At 43.1% G+C, this 21,416-nt stretch overlaps 1 protein-coding gene across 5 annotated transcripts in view; it reads left to right on the top strand.

Annotated features, from left to right (window-relative positions):
* ARHGEF9 (Cdc42 guanine nucleotide exchange factor 9) overlaps positions 1-21,416 on the top strand; it is a 500,659-nt gene that overhangs the window by 435,251 nt on the left and 43,992 nt on the right. For all 5 annotated transcript variants that reach the window (XM_088445573.1, XM_088445574.1, XM_088445572.1 and 2 more), the window contains one exon: positions 8,383-8,512. In XM_088445573.1, the coding sequence (XP_088301699.1) occupies positions 8,383-8,512 (130 nt within the window). The remainder of the gene's footprint in view (positions 1-8,382; positions 8,513-21,416) is intronic.

Genomic DNA, 21,416 nt, shown 5'->3' with positions numbered 1-21,416 from the left:
CTCGTCAACTAGGGACCCACAAAGCTCACAAATACAGGAATCTTCAGACGATAAACCTCCACACCTTCCCCGAGTATCCGGAATGACAGCTCTCTTAACAATAACAGTACTAAGATTGGTCAGACACTCCCCTGATTGGCATTGCACTCCTCCTGATTCCACTCCATCAGCATTGCCATCAGCTCCCGTTTCCTCGATCGGTCCCCCATCACAGACACTGGATATCCCCGGACTGACCAGGATGGTGAACACTCTAAAAGAGAATATGAAAATGAACACAGCAGGCCTGTCCATTGTCACAACAAGACCTGCAAATTTCTCTCAGTTCAGGTATCTCACTACAACCTGTTCAATCCTCCCGGAACAAGCTCGCGATCGACAGGTCCATGCTATCAGCTTTGTCTCCGACTTGTTTCTCCACCGGCTGATTGACCTTTTTGCTGTGAGTGGAATGGACCCAGGTATCTCTCTCGGCCACCTTCAAAGATGTAGTACTTGTCAGCAGCACCTGGTACTGACCTTCCCACTGATCAGTCAAACAACCTGAACGCAAGAAATTTCTGATCATTACATATTCTCCTGGTTCAACATCATGACAGTTCGTTCCAGGCATATCATTAGACAACAATTTCAGTTTCTGCTGCTGTTGCTTTAACTGCTTACTCATTGATATAAGATACTTCACAGTTACCTCGTTGTTACCCTTTAGATCTTCCTGTGGACTTATAATCAAATGAGATTGTCTACCGAACAATATTTCAAATGGGGACAGATTCAGAGGAGGTCTAGGATTGGTCCTTATGCTATGTAGGACCAAAGGTAATGCTTCTGGCCATCCTAGTCCAGTCTCTGTCATGATTTTACTTAACTTATTTTTAATAGTCCCGTTCATCCTCTCTACCTTGGCACTGGATTGCAGTCGGTAGGGGGTGTGAAGTCGGCTATTAATACCCATCAGCTTACACATATTTTGAAAAACATCACCTGTGAAATGGGTACCCCTATCACTCTCGATGATTTTTGGGATACCGTACCTGCATACAAATTCCTGAACTATTTTCTTGGCAGTAAACGCAGCAGTATTAGTGGCCGCTGGGTAGGCCTCAACCCAGCTAGAAAATACGTCTGTGCACACTAATACATACTTAAGGTTCCTGCAGGGTGGTAATTGGATGAAATCAATTTGTATCACCTGGAAAGGTCCATCAGTCGGTGGAATGTGGGACGGTACGGTAGGGATCGCTTTCCCTATGTTCTTTCTCAAGCAGGTCAGAAAGGACATTGCTATCTTCTCTGCTTGTGAAGAAAAATCTGGTGCGCACCAGTATGCCCTCACCAACTTGCACATACCCTGTTTACCCAGATGAGTCAGACCGTGTGCTGCCTCAGCCAGGCTGGGGTAATATGCCTTGGGGGCTACTGGCTTACCATGTCCGTCCCTCCAGAGCCCAGAGGACTCTTGCCCACATCCCTTGGACTTCCAAATGGATTTTTCCTGAATCGAACACAAATTTTGCATCTCAATTAATTTCAGCATATCAATAGTTTGGAATTACATAATTGTTTCAGTTGGAGAAAACATTTTTAACCCTGCTGCCCATTTTGCAGCTTCATCAGCTCTATTGTTGCCCAGTGACACCGGGTCATCCTCATATGTGTGGGCTTTGCATTTAATTACTGCCACTGCTTTGGGCAGTTGGATTGCTTCTAAAAGATGTTTTATGTGTCGGGAATGTGCAACTGGTGTGCCTGCTGCTGTCATAAAATTTCTCAGACGCCATAGAGCCCCAAAATCGTGCACCACCCCGAACGCGTACCTCGAGTCAGTGTAAATGTTAGCAGATTTACCTGCTGCCAGTTCACATGCTCTAGTCACCGCTACTAACTCTGCCACCTGGGCTGAGTGAGGAGGACCGAGAGGTTTAGCTTCTATGATGTCTGTGTCATTTACAACAGCATAACCTGTACATAATTCACCTGTGTCTGTTTGTCTATGACAACTCGGATCCGTATAAAAAGTTACATCCACATTCTCTAAAGGTGTGTCATGTATGTCAGGTCTAGCAGTAAAGGTCTGATTCAGATATGTCATACAATCGTGCGTATCATTATGTCTGCCGAACTCACCTCCCGCCAGCAACTCCTCTCCTTCCACCCTTTGTACATCATGTTGTACATATGGTAGGTATGTTGCCTGATTCAGCGTATTGCAACGTTTAACAGTAATATTTGCAGGAGCGATTAAAGCTAGTTCCCATTTGGTGAACCTAGCCGAGGAGACTTGTCTGGTTTGAGCTGAGTTCAGCAGAGCAGATACAGCATGGGGAGTGTAGACAATCATATCGTGGCCCAATACTACGTCCTCACTATTACTCACCAATAGAGCGGTAGCTGCTACACTTCTCAAACAGGTGGGGAGTGATCTTGCTACCGTGTCCAATTGGGCACTGTAGTATGCTACGGGCCTACTGGCATCACCATGTTTTTGTGTAAGGACACCAGCAGCACAACCATCGGCTTCCGTACAATACAAATCAAAAGGTTTTTCATAATCAGGTATTCCCAATGCAGGAGCTCTTGTCAGACTGTCCTTAAGATTAAGGAAAGCCTGTTCTGATTCCTCTGTGTGTATGACACGATCGGGCTTTGAGGAAGAGACTAATTCCTGTAAAGGTAAGGCCAAAATAGAAAACCTAGTATCCACATTCTACAGTATCCACACATTCCCAAGAAGGTACGAATTTGCTGTTGATTCTGCGGCAGTGTCATGTTTTGTATGGCCTGGATTCTATCTGTTGTAAGGTGTCGTAACCCCTGGGTTAGGCAGTGTCCAAAATATTTTACTCTGGATTGGCACGGCTGTAGTTTGTCCTTAGCCACCTTGTGTCCTGTTTGTGAGAGATGAAGTAACAAAAGTTTAGTATTATTCAAACATGACATAAACGAGTCAGAACATAGCAATAAATCGTCCACATATTGAATTAGAACAGATCCATTGGCAGGTTGAAAAGATTGTAAACAGTCGTGCAATGCCTGGGAGAAGAAGCCTGGGGCTGTCTATGAAACCTTGGGGTAATCGTGTCCATGTGTATTGTAAACCTCTGTATGTAAATGCGAATAGATACTGACAGTCAGGATGGAGAGGCACAGAGAAGAAAGCAGAACAGAGGTCAATGACAGTGAAATGGGTTGCATTTGGTGGGATCTGCATCAAATTGACAGCTGGATTTAGCACTACAGGGAATTGGCTCTCTACTACCTTATTAACACCTCTAAGGTCTTGTACCAGCCTATAACCCTTCCCACCACTCTTCTTTACTGGGAAGATGGGACTGTTGGCTACACTAGCTGTATGGACTAAAATTCCCTGTTGTAATAATCGCTCAATTATTGGAAAAACCCCTAATTCTACCTCCTGCTTTAGTGGGTCCTGGGGAATTTTTGGAGCTTGCCTTCCGCTTTTTAAATTTACCATTACTGGGCTTACGTTTGCCATTAATCCATTGTCCTGTCCATCTTTAGTCCAAAGGGAATCTGGAATTAGGAACAACATTTCATCTACCTGTGATGGAGTTTCATTTAAACCTGTAGAGTGATACATTATCCTTTGAGGAGAGTCTAACATATCCCGCACCTCGTATACCATTCTCTCTGGGATATCTAAAAATACACCATCAGGGGTGCAATATATAACACATCCCATCTTACATAACAAGTCTCTGCCCAGTAGGTTAGTAGGAGCCGCAGCAGCCAGGAGAAAAGAATGCCTGGTATGCAACGGCCCAATAGTAACCTCTGTGGACTTTGTTAAAGGATAATGTTCCACTTTACCTGTTACACCCATTGTTGGTACTGTCTCGTTGGTCACCTGCAAATTAACGGGAGATTTTATCACCAACCTGGTCGCCCCTGTGTCTACAAGAAAAGGATATTCAGTACCAGCTACATCAACCATCATGACAGGTTCTTCCCTAGTACTTCCCGTTAACCTGACCATCTGTAGACTACAGGTATGACCTGACCCCTAGCGTTGGCTACCATTCTCCAATAAAGCATTTACGGCTACAGTTGTAGCTGGTGCCTGCTGAACATTTGCTGGCCTCTGTGCATATCCCTTATGGGGATATCTAGGTCTTCCCTGATGTGGGATCCCTACTCCTTTTACTGTACAGTTTCTACTTAAGTGTCCTGTTTGTTTACAGTTAAAACATGTTCGTGTTTCGGGTGAAGACATGTGGTGTTGTGAGGTTTGCGCAGAGGGTAAAGGTGGTGGATATGGGTAAGAATATTGAGGATAAGGGTATTGTGGGGGATAAGAAGTTGGTGGATAGCCTGGGACCTGGTGTTGCATCGGGTTAGTGGGATAGAGTTGTTTGTTGTTGAGTGGGGTTAGTGAGAGCACATACTTGTTCAGACGTAAGTGTGTGTGCAAGTGTGTCTGTTGGCTGTGATGTTACCATCATTCCCTCCAGAGCTTGTATACTGACAGCCATTAGTTTTCGCTCTGGGCTCTCTCTTTTTGGAGATGTTTTTATCATGTTCAATGGCGGTTTCTATGAGGGTATCTATTGTGAGTCCCCGCCAGCCAGGCTGTGAGGTCTGAACCCGAGTTTTTAAACTCTCTTCCCCTGTGGTGAGTGTTATCTTTAATATCCTCTATCCCAGTGTACTGGGTGATAGCTTGCAGAGCCCGATCGCAATAATCTTCTGCAGTCTCACTCTCTTTCTGCTTAATGGTGAAAATTTAGTTCCAGTTAACTACTGGAAAATATATACCCAATTGAGTTACAATGCGGGAACTGTTACCTTGGTTTACTTGGTCTGTTAAGGGAACGTCACCATCCAATACACAATCCGTGATAAATTTTGTCACGTCGGTATTGCGTGGCAGACAGGCCCTTAACACCACACGCCAATCTTTATTAGTGGGTTCATGTGAACTACCCAAATTTCTCAAAAATCTTTGACATTTGGCTAATTCCTTTTTGGGATCGGGGAAATCATTTATGATGGAATTTAGTTCTGCTCTTGTCCAAGGACAATGCATTACTACTTCCCTCGTGGGCACTATACCGTTAGCGTCTGCATTTCCATTTGGAACAGTTATTGTCCAAATGGGATGCAGACCGGTAGCGCTGCTACCTTTGACCTGAGTACCTGGCTGGGGGTTTAGTCTGCTGCTGCTGCGTATGGTATGAACAACTTCCTCTACGGGTGCAGAGGACACTAACACTTCCCTTGCTGTTACCAATGGAGATGGAGGCATCACTCGTGATTGTGGTGATGCAGCATCTATCATCTGCACAGCATGGGAAATGGCAGACATTACAATAGGCTCATCATCCGCGTCATAAACATTTTCTTTATAGTTGCTTAAGAGAGGGTACAAGTTGCTTGTTACATTTTTATGGGTATTTTTGGTAACTGTACTTGCACCTCCATCCACATAAGGTGGGGGAGGTGAGCGTGAACTGCTGGCAGTACTCTCCACGACGCTACCTTGCCACACGTGCGCGCCATTTTGCGACTCGCCCGTATGCAATTCAGCGTAGCGGATGTATTTTCTGGCAAAGTGCTCACGACGCTGGTTTGCGTCGTTTGCACATTTTTAAGCCACGCATCCCCTTCATGCTGCCACAGTTTTAAATATTCAAAATATTTAACCTTTTTTTCTCGGGAGCGCATCAAACTGATGTGATACCGGACATTGTCTAACACATTTTTATCAAAACTACCAATTCTGGGAAACGGTCTAACTCTCTTCCTCGTCATATTAAACCATAAATCACAATACCTTATGGCATAAGTACCGTACTTGGTATGCATGATACGACGGGCCGATCCGATCGGTGCCTCCATTAGCAGCACATCATTGCCTAACATCTCTACTGTTTGCGTGGCTCTCATTCTGAGACAACTCCTACGCTTTTCAATAAAGATTTAAACCGGTGAAAGACAATCAAGATACTTTCACTTACCTGTGGACGATTTAAGTCGGCGGCGCCCACACACCTGGATAAGATTTAGTAAGACAACTTCCACACCTATATAAGATTTGAAAAAGGCAACTTCCACACCCGGATAAGATTTAGTAAGGCAACTTCCACACCTATGAGAGTTTATATGTCGGCTACTCTCACACACATCTCTACAACAAAGACAACATGTACACCTGCTACTGTGTATAGAACGGTAAAGCTGCTTACCGAGCGGCAAGACTAATCCTTGCACCTAGCCCTTAAGGATCATACGATACCCTTAACTTTGCTCAACAAATATTCACTGTTACACACTTTTTTCCTGCGCAGAAAAATACACGATAACCCAGATATTTGTAATAGAAAAAAAATGTAAACCTCAATGGCTTTGTTCAAACACGTGGCAGCACAACCAGAAGTACGTATACGCTATTGTGCGACCAGTCGCATACACATTAATGTGACTACCACACAACCGTATAATGGCTTTTTAACTGCGTACACAAAAGTGCGTCTTTTCCTATGCGCAAACCTGCGACTTAGCCGCGTACTCAGTACTGCGACACCCCTTTAAACGTAAGGTTCTATCAACAGAGGAAAACAAACTTTTTCCTCTCTTGTCCCTGGATTCTAGTCAGCTTCCTTGATTCACACGGAGATGGATAGCGATCTTTCAGCACAAAGCGATTGCAGGCAAACCCTGCATGTGGCCACTCCACCCTTTGCTGAAATATCGATAGACGTATGTACCATGTGAGCAGGTAAGTGACTTCACTACGAGCCCCCAACTAACGATACTGTATCAGAACCTCTATACACACCTTCCTATACCTTCTAATGTCCTACCTATACCTTCTAATATCCTGCCTATACCTTCTAAGGATGACGCTAATTTGCGTACGCAGTCATACCGTAAATAAAGACTTAGATGTGGAATCTGTGGTTCCAAAGCACAAGTGTTATTCAGGTAAAAGTTCAGACAGTTACACGCAATTGATCTAGACACAATTTAGGCGCAAAAGGAAATTATACAGACCCAAGTAAGGTATACATACGCAGCGCTTCCGGACCCGGAGATAGGCATCAGCAAGAGACCCCTAGTCATACAGCATTCAGCACGAAGACGAGCACACATATTTATACCCCCCCAGAATAAACAGGGCAATAGGGGAGTTAGTTGCTGATGTCATTGGTTCCCAGGGGAGAAACATCTGTTACAGAACATTTAACAGGCTGGTTCAAATAGACTCGCCCTGCCTCTAACAGCTGGGGATCTTTCTCTTCACGCCCCCTGCAACATCCTAACAGTTGTTCATGAAATATACATTTTGTTGCTTGTAGGCTCTGCGATCCATAACTTGAGTTTGCATGATGCGACTTCCCCACCGATAACACCGGAATACTGTTAAAAGAATACGCATCAGTACAAAACCAAACACGACTTGTTTAGCATGTATAATACCTTAGTTATCAAATACCTTTATTTCTCAGCATTTAAACTAACTGAACCAACTTAAAATCATACACTTTAAAGCTTATTGAACTTTATGTGTGAATATGTAATGTGTGGGTATTCAGAGTTTGATATAAGGACGCTAGTTAACTTGGGACAGATGCGTGCGCATAAAGCTAATAAAACAGCGGTTTCATACAAAGTCCTATGCATTCGCTAATATGCGACTAGTTAACAGCGCAATTGTGTGTATTAATGTTTGTATGAGAAATGGTGACAAATGCAATCGCATGGTGCTAATAGTATCATCGCCACATGTACTAAAATGTGAGTTTATCTAAAATGGCGCTTAGGCGGCCATTAGCAAAATGGCGTCTTGCGATCTCATTTCCAAGTCGCCGCGATTAAATTTTAAACTGAACTTGTCTCAGCCAATTATTCAGCTTCGACAGTACATTGCCATGGTGGACCCAGAGTAATCCATAATTCCAGATGAGTATATTTATAAAGTGGGGTGTTTTGCACCTAATATTAGTAGCGCTTTAAATTTTGAGCTCAAACTCGCTGAGAAACACCAGCATGCAAAAGCCGCCGCTTTGTAAATATACCCTGTCTGCTTGATCAGCCTTCTTTTAAATGTATGAACTTCTCATATGTAATGCAGTGTCATAATGCATGGGGCTATTGCACAAAACACAGACTAGCTATCAAGAGGGCTGCTCAGGTAAGGGCTGGCACTGAGAAAATACACCACTTCAGTGGTTGTAGGTGTCTTCCACTTTCCTTTCCAGAGTAGGCAGTGTATGAGATAAGTTGCCATTTGTACAGCACCACACTATGTGCCCTAGTCTTCTACGCTAAATATTGCGAAACTTCCCTCCAAAATTCATACATCAGGCCCATATAATTACCCACACCTAAAGTAAGTGTGTGTTGCTCTTGTATCTACAGCGATTACAGATACGTGGCAGCAGCTCTCGCTGTCATGAGGAATGTCACTCAACAGATCAATGAGCGGAAGAGGAGACTGGAAAATATTGACAAGATCGCACAGTGGCAAGCGTCAGTCCTGGACTGGGAGGTGAGGAGACGGCCTTTTAAGTGTATTTGTGGGATTAAACCGCAGAGGAACAGTTTATCTCTATAATAATCAGTGATTTTATTGGAAATTTGTTTTCTTGCAACTGGATTGAAGATTAGAACCTTTTAGTGAACATCACTAGCTAAACTTTCATAGACAAAAACTTCTATCCTTTCCTTGTTTATACAAGGCAGATTACACTTCATTCAAATAAAAAAACTTTTTGTTTCTAAATCTCCTCTTGATTACATCGTGTCACAATATTCCTTCTACCCTCTCACAATTCCATATATTTCCATTAATAGATATACAGTAATGTCCTCACTTTCACAGATAGCCAGAATTTACTATAAGACAGAACAAAATAAGCACTAAATGTAAAAAGCATATAAAAAGACAGGCTATAGTTATGTTATGCTTAATATGCTGCATTGTATTTTATAGCTGTTTTCTTAAAGAGATAATGAAAAGACACAATCAGGAGTTAAGAAATTCATTAAAAGGGATATTTATGCTTAATAGAGAAACAGCCCCTCCAAGTGATGGAGAATTAGATTTATGTAATATTTTAAATGTATTAAAGCCTGTGTGTATTATTGTCTGCCGATGTTAGACTGTGGTATGCATATGTTAATTAGTCATAACATGGTTTTGGAAATCAATAATTTAATTGGGCTGGCATGTGATATGCTGCTTCCCAAGTAAGAGGGTAAACGACCACAGGATTTGGTGAGGTATTACCATGCCATTGCAGGTTGCTGAATATTGTCTTCTACTATTGTTGCACTAAGAGCTTGTTGAGAGCTGTGGGGGAGATGTACTAAGCTCTGGAAAGTGATAAAGTAGAGAGTGATAAACTACCAGCCACTCAGCTCCTAACTGTCATGTTACAAGCTGTTTGAAAAATGACAGTTAGGAACTGATTGGTTGGTAGTTTATCACTCTCCAATTTATCACTTTCCAGAGCTTAGTACATCTGCCGCTGTTCTGCATTGAATACAGAATGTATATTTCCAGTGCGAAGAAACTATTTCCAAGCAAAAGCAATTTTATAGTGCAGTCTGGCTTCAGTATTTTCTTATGAGTTATGTGAGATTTGAAGCATTTTATAAGAATTCCTTAGAGAGGCAGCTGTAAATCTAAGGAATCAGAGATCTATCAATTTATAGATGATTAGTTTTCATTGTATAGGAGAGCAGAGGTGACCCTGATGGGGTGCTGTCACATCCGATAGCCCTGGAGCTGCTTGATTGATATTCTTAAATTACAGACCTTCATTTCCAAGGGTCACCCTGTTCACTCTCCTGTTTTATATAGCTATATTTAACCACCTTAAGTGACACAAGAGGATGATGGTACGATTCTCTGTCATGGTGGAAATTTAAAGAGAATACCAGGACCAATTTGCGCATGCTCAGAGCATGAATAAATGTAAGTTATATGCAGTTTGAAGATGTGTCCGGAATAAATCATTTCATGGAGTGTAATAACAAGAATAACTTGATGCATTTAGCGGGATGTAGTCGGCATCCCGACATGCGGGATGCCGACGGTCTGAATACCGGCACCGAAATTTCGACAGGTCAGGATCCCGGCACCAGTATCCCGTCTGCCAGCATCCCGAAGGTAAGTATCGGGATGTTAGGGGGAGGTTAGGGTTAGGTAGCGGGGTTAGGCATTAGGGGGAGGGTTAGGCACCGGGTAGGGAGTGTTAGGATTAGCCACTAGAGGGGAGGTTAGGTTTAGGCACCGGGGAGGTTTAGGGTGCAGGGTGGGGGGAGGTTAGGTTTAGGCACTGGGGGGGGCTAGGGTTAGGCACCGGAGAGGGATGGTTAGGGTAGGGGGTTAGAAAAATACTTACCTGTCTTCCCTATGTGTTTCGGGATGCCGCTGTCGGTATTCTCACCAGCGGCATCCCTAGAGCCGGGATTTCATACCCAACCCGCATTTCGCATCCAACACACAAGAGATAGTGATACTGTAATAATTATTTGTGTATTTTTATTGTCATTGAATAGTGTTGGGCAGCACAGACGGTGTAATGGTTAGCTTAACTCATATAATAAATTAGAAGTAACAGGATTTATTTTTCCGTCTAAAAGCTGAGAGCTTCAGGTTGAGTACTTTACTACAATGTATAAAGATTCAAGGTGACTCGTACTATCTTTATTACCTTCAGCGGAAGTGATGCTGGGCATTGTGTTGTAGAAGTTATGACAGCATTCCTAATTGTGGTACTCAGGTATTGTCAGTCTTCATAAATTATAACATTACGTTGAATTACAGCAGTTATTTAGGTGGTAATGTTCGATGTACTGTAGCTTACAAGGTTGCTTGGAGTCATTGAGAAGTTCTACGACCATAATGTATTTTTTTTTAAATATATTGGCTATGAAGTTATTTTAATAATATTCAACTGGAAAGTAAGAAAAAGCTACCTAAAATAAAAGAGGTAAATCTGTTTTCAGTTTAGTTCATTTACTCACTGTTTTAGGTGTCTTTTTAGTGCCCAAATACCTCTTACACTTGTCTGAAAGAAAATAAAAAATTGCATTGTGGGAACATGTGGAAAATGGCAGCTGTTATTTTGCACTTCCATACATATTCTGCTTAATCCCAATTGCAAACAAGTTTAATTGTATAGAATGTACAATTATGTATGAAGGAAATACAAAAATTCAGTAGAAAAGAGAAGCATCTCCATGTGCACAAAAGCTTTATAATCAATAAGTTCTGACATCACATCTTCTAAATTTATATTGTACATAAATAATATGTATATTGTTGTGTAATAAATATTGCATATTGTATCACTTATTCACAATATGTGAAGTCAGTTATTGCAAAGTTTACTGCATGCTGTCTGGAATTTGAAGTTCACTTCTGATATCCCAAATATGGTGGCAGCTTGGGTTTCTAACTGTATAAGGCAGAATCACTACGCATCGTTTATTGGTTTAATGCCTTCATGACACAATTACAGTAGCCAGAGATTTTTCAACAGCGGTAAAGCTGTTAGTTTGTCATTTACTATAAAGATGACTCTACATCATTTCTGCAGTTTCCTCTTTTGTCTTTTTCTTGTTCCAAAACATGTACACTAACACCTTTCCTACTAAAATATGTATTGCAAAACAATGATTACAGGGTTAATATGCCAGCCAATGCTGAATAAGTTTTCCCTTGGAAGACCCCGGCATCTCCAGGCTTGTATATATGACGTGTTCCCAGCGGCATATGTTATCTGACTAAGCCAGTCCCCTCTAAATAAGGAGTCACAGCTGTGTGCTTCAGTGCGCCCCGAATAATCCTCCGCAGAGCTGATAGGCAGCAGTGACTGGCAGCTGAGAGACCCGGAGAACCTAATTGAAACCAAATTAAATACTCTGCTGCAGAAACAAGTTCAGCGGGCGTACGTTATTGGTTGCCTTGTCTAAGGCTGATTATATTAACACCATGTTGTGTGGCAGCAATTTACTATTCTCAATTTCTATGTCACTTCCAACAAATGGCTATTTTCCTAGATGTATTCTCTGTGATTTCACTGGCAGGTGATAGAGTCTGATATGTTTTGTCCAGTTGTAAAGTATACCTTTAATACTCCCACCATGCAGTCCCCAATTTTTTTTCTGCAAAGTACAAAGATCAGTAACCAGTCGATAACAGCCATACTATCCTCGGGTTTAGCAGCCATTTCCAGCAGCAAAAAGGTTAACCAGTTTTGTGCATAATAAAAAAATGCCTACATAGCTGTCAACTCAGATGCTTTCATGTGTGTTCAGATTCTCCAGTAAGGCATTGAAACTCACATTTAAAAGTCCTTTTTTCATGCCTTCTCACATCAAACGCTGGTCTGCAAACCGTGCATCGTGCCGCTAAGATGCTGTTCTGGAGACAGGGCCAGCTTGATCAGCAAATCTCTTGAGGAAAATAAAGTCAGAGACTACAACAGGGTTTTCAAACAACAGAAAGCATCAAAAAGGGAGCCTGGTGGAAAAAAAAAAGACGTTGCTTTTGCTTTCCCTCCCATCTGATCTCCCCCTCGCCTGCAGTGCTAATCAGTCTGTGAGTCCCTAATTAGAACACAGCTATGCCACTCACTAAATCAGGAATTACTGCACCCACTCCACAAGTAAATAACTCCCTTTCATACAATGCAGCTGAACAGTGTTATTAGCAATCGAAACCTTCTAATGATTTAGTTCTTTATATTTACCAAGCTGTTACTTCCGAGGCGTTGAAGCAACCACCTCTGGGGTGGGATTTTAGGAAGAGAAAATGAGAAGGGTAACAACAACAGAAAAATCCAATCTCAAGCTAAGTCGTAGACTGTCCCCTTCTCTATAACGATATATACACTGGTGGCTATAAACGGTATTCCCATCCCGTGGGCTATAGTTTACATTTTGCTGTATTATAAGGTATGATGATGGATGAGCAATTTTATTATGCAGAGTTTGGAGCAAATTAAAAGAAGGGAATACAAAATGATAAACCTTGTTGCAATGCAAGGGGAGCAAATGCATTTATATTACTTTGCATGCAGGTAAATTACAGGTTGCCTTTGCATGTAGCGAACAAATAGTGGGCAGCTTTGTTTTTACAATGAATTGTAGAACTAAAGCTAGCTACACACTGTCTGGGGTAAATTTACTAAGATGGGAGTTCTATTTAAGAAGTGATGTTGCCCATAGCCCATAGTGCCAGAGAGAATTGGTGCCCCCCCCCCCCCCCCATTATTTAAATAGGGACATAAGATAGTGCATCTGAAAAAGGGACATGTCTTCATGGGGAAGGGCCAGGGAAGAGCTAGGGGAGGTCAGGAGATGCTGGGGATAAAAGAAGAGGAAGCTACAAGTGAGAATGATAATAAACATGAAAATTGACAAGCCCAAGCAGCGCCCCCTGCCCTGCAGTGCCCTGTGCCAAGGCACTGGTCGCACCACTAGTTATGGCCCTGGCATAATCTATACCCCGCCACCCTCTATGCCCTACTTTACATGTTGTAGATCTCTTCTGTCCCTCTCCTGTTGAAGCCACTGGAAGCAGAAAGCATAATCGAGCAGCAGCTGCCTGTCAGGCTGGCACCCCCATGACTGCTGCTGTCAGTGAGGAGGAGGTAGGGCTCTATTGCTGCAGAGCGTGGCCCCTAGGAGGAGGTAACTACAGTTTGCTGGCCTGGCCACCCTCCCTGCTCTCAGGGATTGCAGTTGCTGAAACAGCTGCAATTCGAGATCCCCCGCTGGTGCCCCTCCCTAGCTATGGTTTGTGGAGTGACAAGTGCAGCCACCAACCAAAAGAAAAATTAAGCTGGATAAAAAACCGACTCTATCTATTCTCCTTTGGTATCTTCCTGACAACTCATTCGGCTGTCATTTAAGTGAAGCTCCAGAACCACCAATGTAATTAATTGTAATTGGCAGTTTGTGGTCTCTCTTAAATGACAGTCACTCAAGAGGAGAAAACTGTGCTCCCTGTCACTGCTGCCTGTATAAAGTGCTACACTATGCATATGCAAGGATGCACAACGGGATGCGCAAGCTCTTGTAACAGTTAAACATACAAAATGTCACATAGTTGAGTTAAATAGGTAATTAAAGTCGTCTACCTATTTAGCATGAATCTTATTTTTGTGAGCAGTAACTCAGTTATCTTTTGGTAATAGAGTTATTTGGCTGCAAGGTCTCAGCTGGGAGGCATTTGTATTTCAGTGTCCAATCTGCAGTTCCTGAAGAGAACATAACCTGATCATTGCGTCAGAGTCCTCGCTTCATGTACATGATGGCAGAGGGATTGCACTGCGAACGAGCAGTTGCATAGTGCTGATAGGAGGGGCATTTCTTATCCACAAACAGCACTTATGTTATGTGACTGTGGATGCACGGTAGCAGCAAACTGTAACATAAAAAAATAGTTAAAGTTGGAAAATCCATGAAAACATCAGGTTATAAGTATGAATAAAACCAATGTGGAAATCTAACAACTGGCAATAATGCTAAATAGAAGAATAAATTACACTATCAGTTGAATGCAGGGGCGTATTAAGAGAGGAGGGGCCCGTGTCCATTTCCCGTCAGGGGCCTCCTCCTCTCTCCCCGATGGCCGGCAGCGCACTGACGAAGCAGTAGACTGTGCCCAGAGTCTACTGCTCATGCGCAGGTCACCGCGATTTCCCTACTATGCATGTGTCAAACGCCGGGAAAATGGCTGCTGCGGCCATTTTTCAGGGGTTTTGTGTAGCGCTGCTACAGCCGCCGCGGGACTTTGGAGGGGTAAGTATAAGTAATAAGGGGGCAGGGTGTGTGTGGGGGGGCCCCCTCTGGACCCAGGGACCCGTGTGCACCGCACACCCTTCACCCATTATAGATACCCCCTGGCAGAATGTGACCTTAGTGGTCATTTATGTGATCACTTTAGTCATTTATTAACTACTTATATATCTGGAATATAACATTACAAAGCCAAAATAATACATTCCAGATTCAAATGTTGGTAATAACCTACTAAAGTGTTTGCACATATTGTGAATAAAAGATTTGTATATAAGTGATGTCTAAAATCAGAAAAACTGCTTTCTTAAGGCTGTGATAGTACTTTAGCAGTATATGTGCCAACTATCAATCTTCTGTGCAGGAGAGTTTAAAGCAAGCATCACTTTCTACAGTTCAAGACAAGTGTAGTAGGGTGAATCAGCCAGTGAAAAAACGCTACCAGTGAATTAACATTTTCAGGTTTAAAGTATTACAATAAGCATTAATATTCTCAGATAATCATTATCAAGCGTCTAATTTATAATTTTATGCTTTGAAGTCTTCTCGTGTTAACTAGGTTCTAATTGGATCCTGAAGTCACATGACTACTAGATTGCAAATGCAAATGGATTTCTGTTTCTGGTTTGAATGAGTGAACTGCTTTGCTCTCAAAATACTAAGATAATGTGCTGCCTACTTTGTACTAATAACTTTATAAAATAACACTGCACAGTGTTTATATCTTAATGCATACGGGTAAAGGCTTTAAAAGGGTTACAACAATTTGATACTCTGAGGTGAAAGACTACGTGGGTAGCAGGGACGTGCAGTCAGGGTAGGCAGTCATACTCCCTCCCCTATCATACTCCCTGTCATACTGTACATGTGTGCCTCCCCAGCCATTATCCTCACCGCATGTTACTGCTGGATAGCCTTGGATAAGGTGAGAGGGGGGTGTTCATTTACTGGATACCATTGTCAATTTTTTTCCCCATAAATTAACAAATAATTTATTGGGTTTTTATAGATTATTGTTGTTTATTCCTTAAAATCAAGGTTAATTTAGGTTAATTTGTGCCAAATGGAAAAAAATATAACTAATTAACATAATATTTAATGTAGCCAGTAATTGAAGACATATATTCACTGTGTTCAATGACTGGTTAATATCTGTTAATTTATTGGGTTATAGTTTCCCAGAGGTATTACATTCTAATAGGCCAATTTCCTTTAACAAAGATGGATTTTGGGGACCAATATTTTGCCAAAGTCTACAAGTGGTTTAGGTACAGCGAAGAAGCACTGGGCCTGATTCAGAGGTGGCGCAGCGCAACTGCTTCATTATGCGAAAGCAACAGCCGATGGAATTCGTATGGAGATGCCCACTGATTGTGGTGCTAATCCGCTGCTTTGCATATTAAGATGTACTATCGACCGCACCATCGAACATTGCACCAACCCTATGGAGGTGCAGAATCTCTGTCTGAATATGGCTGCCGGAATCCATACGTGACAACAGACACAGGGCCTGATTCACTACAGATCGCTATTCTGCTTATACGCACGCAACTCAGTTGCTAAAATCAGCAGTGACATGTAAATGTTTGCATTCGCATTGCGATCGCAGCCTGACATAAGGACGCCACTTCCCCTTGCTCACATCCGTATACTTGGCCAACAGAAACAATAGAGTAACATCGGACAGTTAATGAAGCCCAGACCTACTCAGGAATTGCTTACTTCAGCGTATGCTATGAGGCCTCAGGTGGCATCTGGTATCGCAGTGGCTAATTTATGCACCCCCATGCAACGGCGTTGAAACACACTGGTGCGCCTTCGTTCGACCGCCCGCGCCCCCCCCCCCCCCCCGTCACCACCCATAAACGGCACTTCCTGTTAATCACCGCCATGGCACTGAGTACTCTAATGAAGAGAATATAGATGGAGGCTAACATATGGTCAAAACTTTATATATTAACAACTATGTTATTGTAGAATATGAGGAAAATTTTTATCCAGGAATGGTGAAGGATAAAATCCATAACCAAGGTGAAAGAAGCACTATGACCATGTTGGGTCTAACTTCTTTAAAATGGCCTTTGAAAGAGGACCGGATATGGTATGACATGGTGAAGGAAAAAATCATTACTCCAAGTATAACTGGTTCAAGAGGATATGGAGTGTACAGTGCTCCAGAAATACTTATATAGGCAAAAATATACTTAATAGAATTTAAATTATCGACTTGTAGTACCTTATACTTCGATTTAATATACCATCGAAGCAGGGACGTGCGGTGAGGTACTGGCTAGTATCAAAGCCATATTTACACACACACATATGAATCTGCCCCACTTGCACAGATCTCACCCCTCACACAGATCTCCCCCCACACACACAGATTCCCCGTAGCACAGGTCTCCCACACAAATATCTCCCTCTAGCACAGAAGATCCCACCGTAGCACAAAAGATCTCCCACACACACACACACACACAGATCTCCCTCTAGCAGCGGACCCAGGGGTGTATCTATAATGGGTGCAGAGTGTGCGGTGCACACGAGCCCCTGGGTCCAGGGGGGGTCCGCACCGCACACCCTGTATCAATACTTTTTTGTTTTATACTTACCTCTCCGAAGTCCCACGGAGTAGCGCTACACAAAACGCTTGAAAAATGGCTGCCGTTGCCATTTTCCTGGTGTTTTGCGCATGCGCAGTAGGAAATCACTGGGAAAATGGCTGCCGTGCCATTTGCCCATTGACCTGCACATGCACAGTAGACTCCGGGCACAATGTAGTGCCTGAAGTCTACTGCTGCTGTCAGTTCGCTGACGGCAGCCGGGGAGAGAGGAGGGGATCCCGGAAGGTGGAGTGAACACAGGCCCCCTCCTCTCTTAATACACTCCTGAGCGGACCCTCCCCACCTTTTTCTCCTTTGCGCGTTTCCTCTGTCTGCATATGCCAATTTCCTTCCCTCCTCAGTGCTGCTGCTGAGCTCCAATGCCTGAGTACTTCCTGGACTGGTCACCTGATCATCAGAGGTGTCCATCAGAGCTCAAGGCACGCATCCCTCACAGTGAGGCATGCCTCCATTAGCTCTTTTTCTCTGTGTTTTATTAAATGCTTCGTAGCCCAGTCCCCGGATCCAGGCTATAGAGGTGAGGCTGAGCTCTTACTGCCTCATCTCTCGTCTCTCCCTGTATTTCCAGGGAGTGCTGCAATTTTAGTGAGTTTTACCTATAAAAATGATCAGAATAATACAAAGAAGATATTTATAAGTTATAAATATGTTCTTTGTATTATTCTAATCCTTTTTACAGTCAAAACTCTGCAGTCTGAAAGGGATTATGGCAGGGGAGGCTCTGCCTACCCTGCATACTTACAGACTTTGTAATAATCCTTTCCGGTAGCAGCCTGGTTCAGGGGGCAAATTAGACTGTCAACGTAATTAGGCCCCATCCCTTTCTCCTGAAAAGTCTGTGAGGAGGGTGGGGCTAAATTATGCAAATCGTGTTGTTCTGCCCCGCCCCCTCGCGGAGCCGGGACTACCCCATTAAATCTCCCTATCCTGTCCGCTTCACTAGGAAATGGGCAGGATGCGGGAGATCTGCCTACACTTCGGGGTTGCGGGGTGATACCCGAAAATCGGGAGCCTCCCGCGACTTCCAGGAGTGTAGGCAAGTATGCTACCCTGGCTGCACGTTTCTGCATCGAAGTAAATTGACCTGTTGCCTTTTATTAAAGTAAGTTACATTGCTCATTCACTGGTGTTCATTTCCTGGCTTTGTGCGTTCAATCCCTTGTAATTTCTGCAACTCTCTTGTTTTTTGATTGTAAACTATTGTAACTACAATATTTAACCACAACGTCTTGAAAAAGTAAACATAGTAATGATGATGGTACATATCTCAAATTTGAATTTATGTTGTATCTGCTAAATACACCATCCAACAAGAGAATTCCCTTAATTGTTCATTCACTGGACGATTCACCCTAATTGAAAGAAAAATATGTTTATTTTTGTTCAGTTGTCACAGTTATATATATGAGTAAAGTTATATACAGTGTGTTCTGTTATAGAAATTAAATTGCAGCACATCACTTCCGTCTTCTGGTCATGTCCTGTGTCAGTTTCCATGACAGCACATAGACCTTATGTAACGGCAGTTATGTCGCACCCTCCAACGTCACAGGAGTGTCGGATTCATTATCACAATAAAACCAGCAAACTGCTTGGATCACTACTGCAATCTAGCCTGCCTTAACAACAACTGGCACAGACAAAACCAGAGGGGAAAGCAAGCTCTCAGAATCCACCTCTAGAAAAGGAATGCTGTTTAAATAATAAATAAAAGCTATTAAGCTGTCATTTAGAGAACTGCAGAGGCACTCGTTTATATATACAGGTTTGGGATGTGAAAACATGAAAGAAAGCACATTAAATGCAGACAATGGTTGCCTTCACCAAGCACATACTCCTAGGGGTATATTTACTAAAGTGCAGGTTTTTAGAAGTGGAGTTGTTGCCCATAGCAACCAATCAGATTCTACCTATCATTTATCTAGCACCTGCTAGGAGATAATAGCTAGAATCTGATTGGTTGCTATGGGCAGCAACTCCACTTCTAAAAACCTGCACTTTAGTAAATAAATATACCCCTGCAGTCACTGTTAGCAGCACTGCTATTCCAGGTAAATGATAAAGGAATGCCAGGTAGTTGAATGTGTTATAGTAGATTATAGACAATGGAAAATATTCTGTGTAGCAAACCAGGCAGTCCATGCATTTTGGATAGTAGATTCCACACTTGTACATAGAATAAGAATATTTCGGTGAAATTAAATGGTGATATATGCATTGTAAAAATACACAAAAGTGACACAGTTTGCCTCTAAGATTTTCTACCTCTCTGTCAGGTCCGGTGCAGTTTTTCTTGGTGCCATAGGCAAAGCTTAAGTCCAAATGCACTGGTGACTGATGTACAATAGAGTGCTTTCCAGGCTCCTTAGCAGTATCTTGCAGTGACTACAAGATATATTAACGCCACTCACACACAGTATCAGTCCCCACAGTCGCACACACATCAGTTCCCACACACGCCAGTCTCCACAGTACATTATTACCCCTACCATACACATACACTCACCAGTCCCCACTATATATGCATGCCCCTCCCCCAACACACACACAGACCAGTCCCAAAAGTATATTAATGCCGCCCCACACATGCCAGTCTCCACAGTACATTATTACCCCTACCATACACATACACTCACCAGTCCCCACTATATATGCATGCCCCTCCCCCAACGCGCACACAGACCAGTCCCAAAAGTATATTAATGCCGCCCCACACATGCCAGTCTCCACAGTACATTATTAACCCTACCATACACATACATTCACCAGTCCCCACTATATATGCATGCCCCTCCCCCAACGCGCACACAGACCAGTCCCAAAAGTATATTAATGCCACCCCACACATGCCAGTCTCCACAGCACATTATTACCCCTACCATACACATACACTCACCAGTCCCCACTATATATGCATGCCCCTCCCCCAATGCACACACAGACCAGTCCCAAAAGTATATTAATGCCCCCCCACACATGCCAGTCTCCACAGTACATTATTACCCCTACCATACACATACACTCACCAGTCCCCACTATATATGCATGCCCCTCCCCCAACGCGCACACAGACCAGTCCCAAAAGTATATTAATGCCGCCCCACACATGCCAGTCTCCACAGTACATTATTAACCCTACCATACACATACACTCACCAGTCCCCACTATATATGCATGCCCCTCCCCCAATGCACACACAGACCAGTCCCAAAAGTATATTAATGCCCCCACACACATGCCAGGCTCCGCAGTACATTATTACCCCTACCATACACATACACTCACCAGTCCCCACTATATATGCATGCCCCTCCCCCAATGCACACACAGACCAGTCCTAAAAGTATATTAATGCCCCCCCACACATTCCAGTCTCCAATGTACATTATTAACCCTACCATACACATGCACTCACCAGTCCCCACTATATATGCATGCCCCTCCCCCAATGCACACACAGACCAGTCCCAAAAGTATATTAATGCCCCCCGGAGATGTGCGTTCATACTTGGATGGATGTACATATCTGAATCAGGCCTATAATTTTTATGTTTGTATTGATCCTAAAATACCTGGAGACTATTGATTACAATAAGTTTTGGAATATATTTTTTTCCTGTGGCCACAGGAATTTTAGGTTCTTGGGTTATGTTGTTAGAATTAAACAGAATGGTCCATACATATATTTGGTGATAGATATTTTATTTGCATTATGTTGAATAGTGATTGACAGTCTGCTGCCACGCGCAGCTGGAAGAAAGAAAGACCCGGCAGGAAACACCTCCTCTAACAGAGACTCTACCGAAGGTCCAATTGCCTGGCAGCAGTAGGCAGAGGCAGTGCAGAGCGCACCTCTAACAGGAGCATTCGGGAGAGATGAGGAGATTGAGAGGGTGCAGAGGAGAGAGGATCGCATCCTCCGGTCAGTCCGCAACCTCCCTCTTTTTTACGGTCTGCGGCACGGCATATTGTAATGAGTCAGCACGACTTATTATAATGCCGCTGACTGC

This window comes from Taudactylus pleione, unplaced genomic scaffold (assembly GCF_031769625.1).
Source record: "Taudactylus pleione unplaced genomic scaffold, aTauple2 ptg000381l, whole genome shotgun sequence".
In the NCBI taxonomy this organism is placed as follows: Eukaryota; Metazoa; Chordata; class Amphibia; order Anura; family Myobatrachidae; genus Taudactylus; species Taudactylus pleione.
The sequence above is the reverse complement of the archived record's forward strand: the minus strand, read 5'-3'. Positions and strand labels throughout refer to the sequence as shown.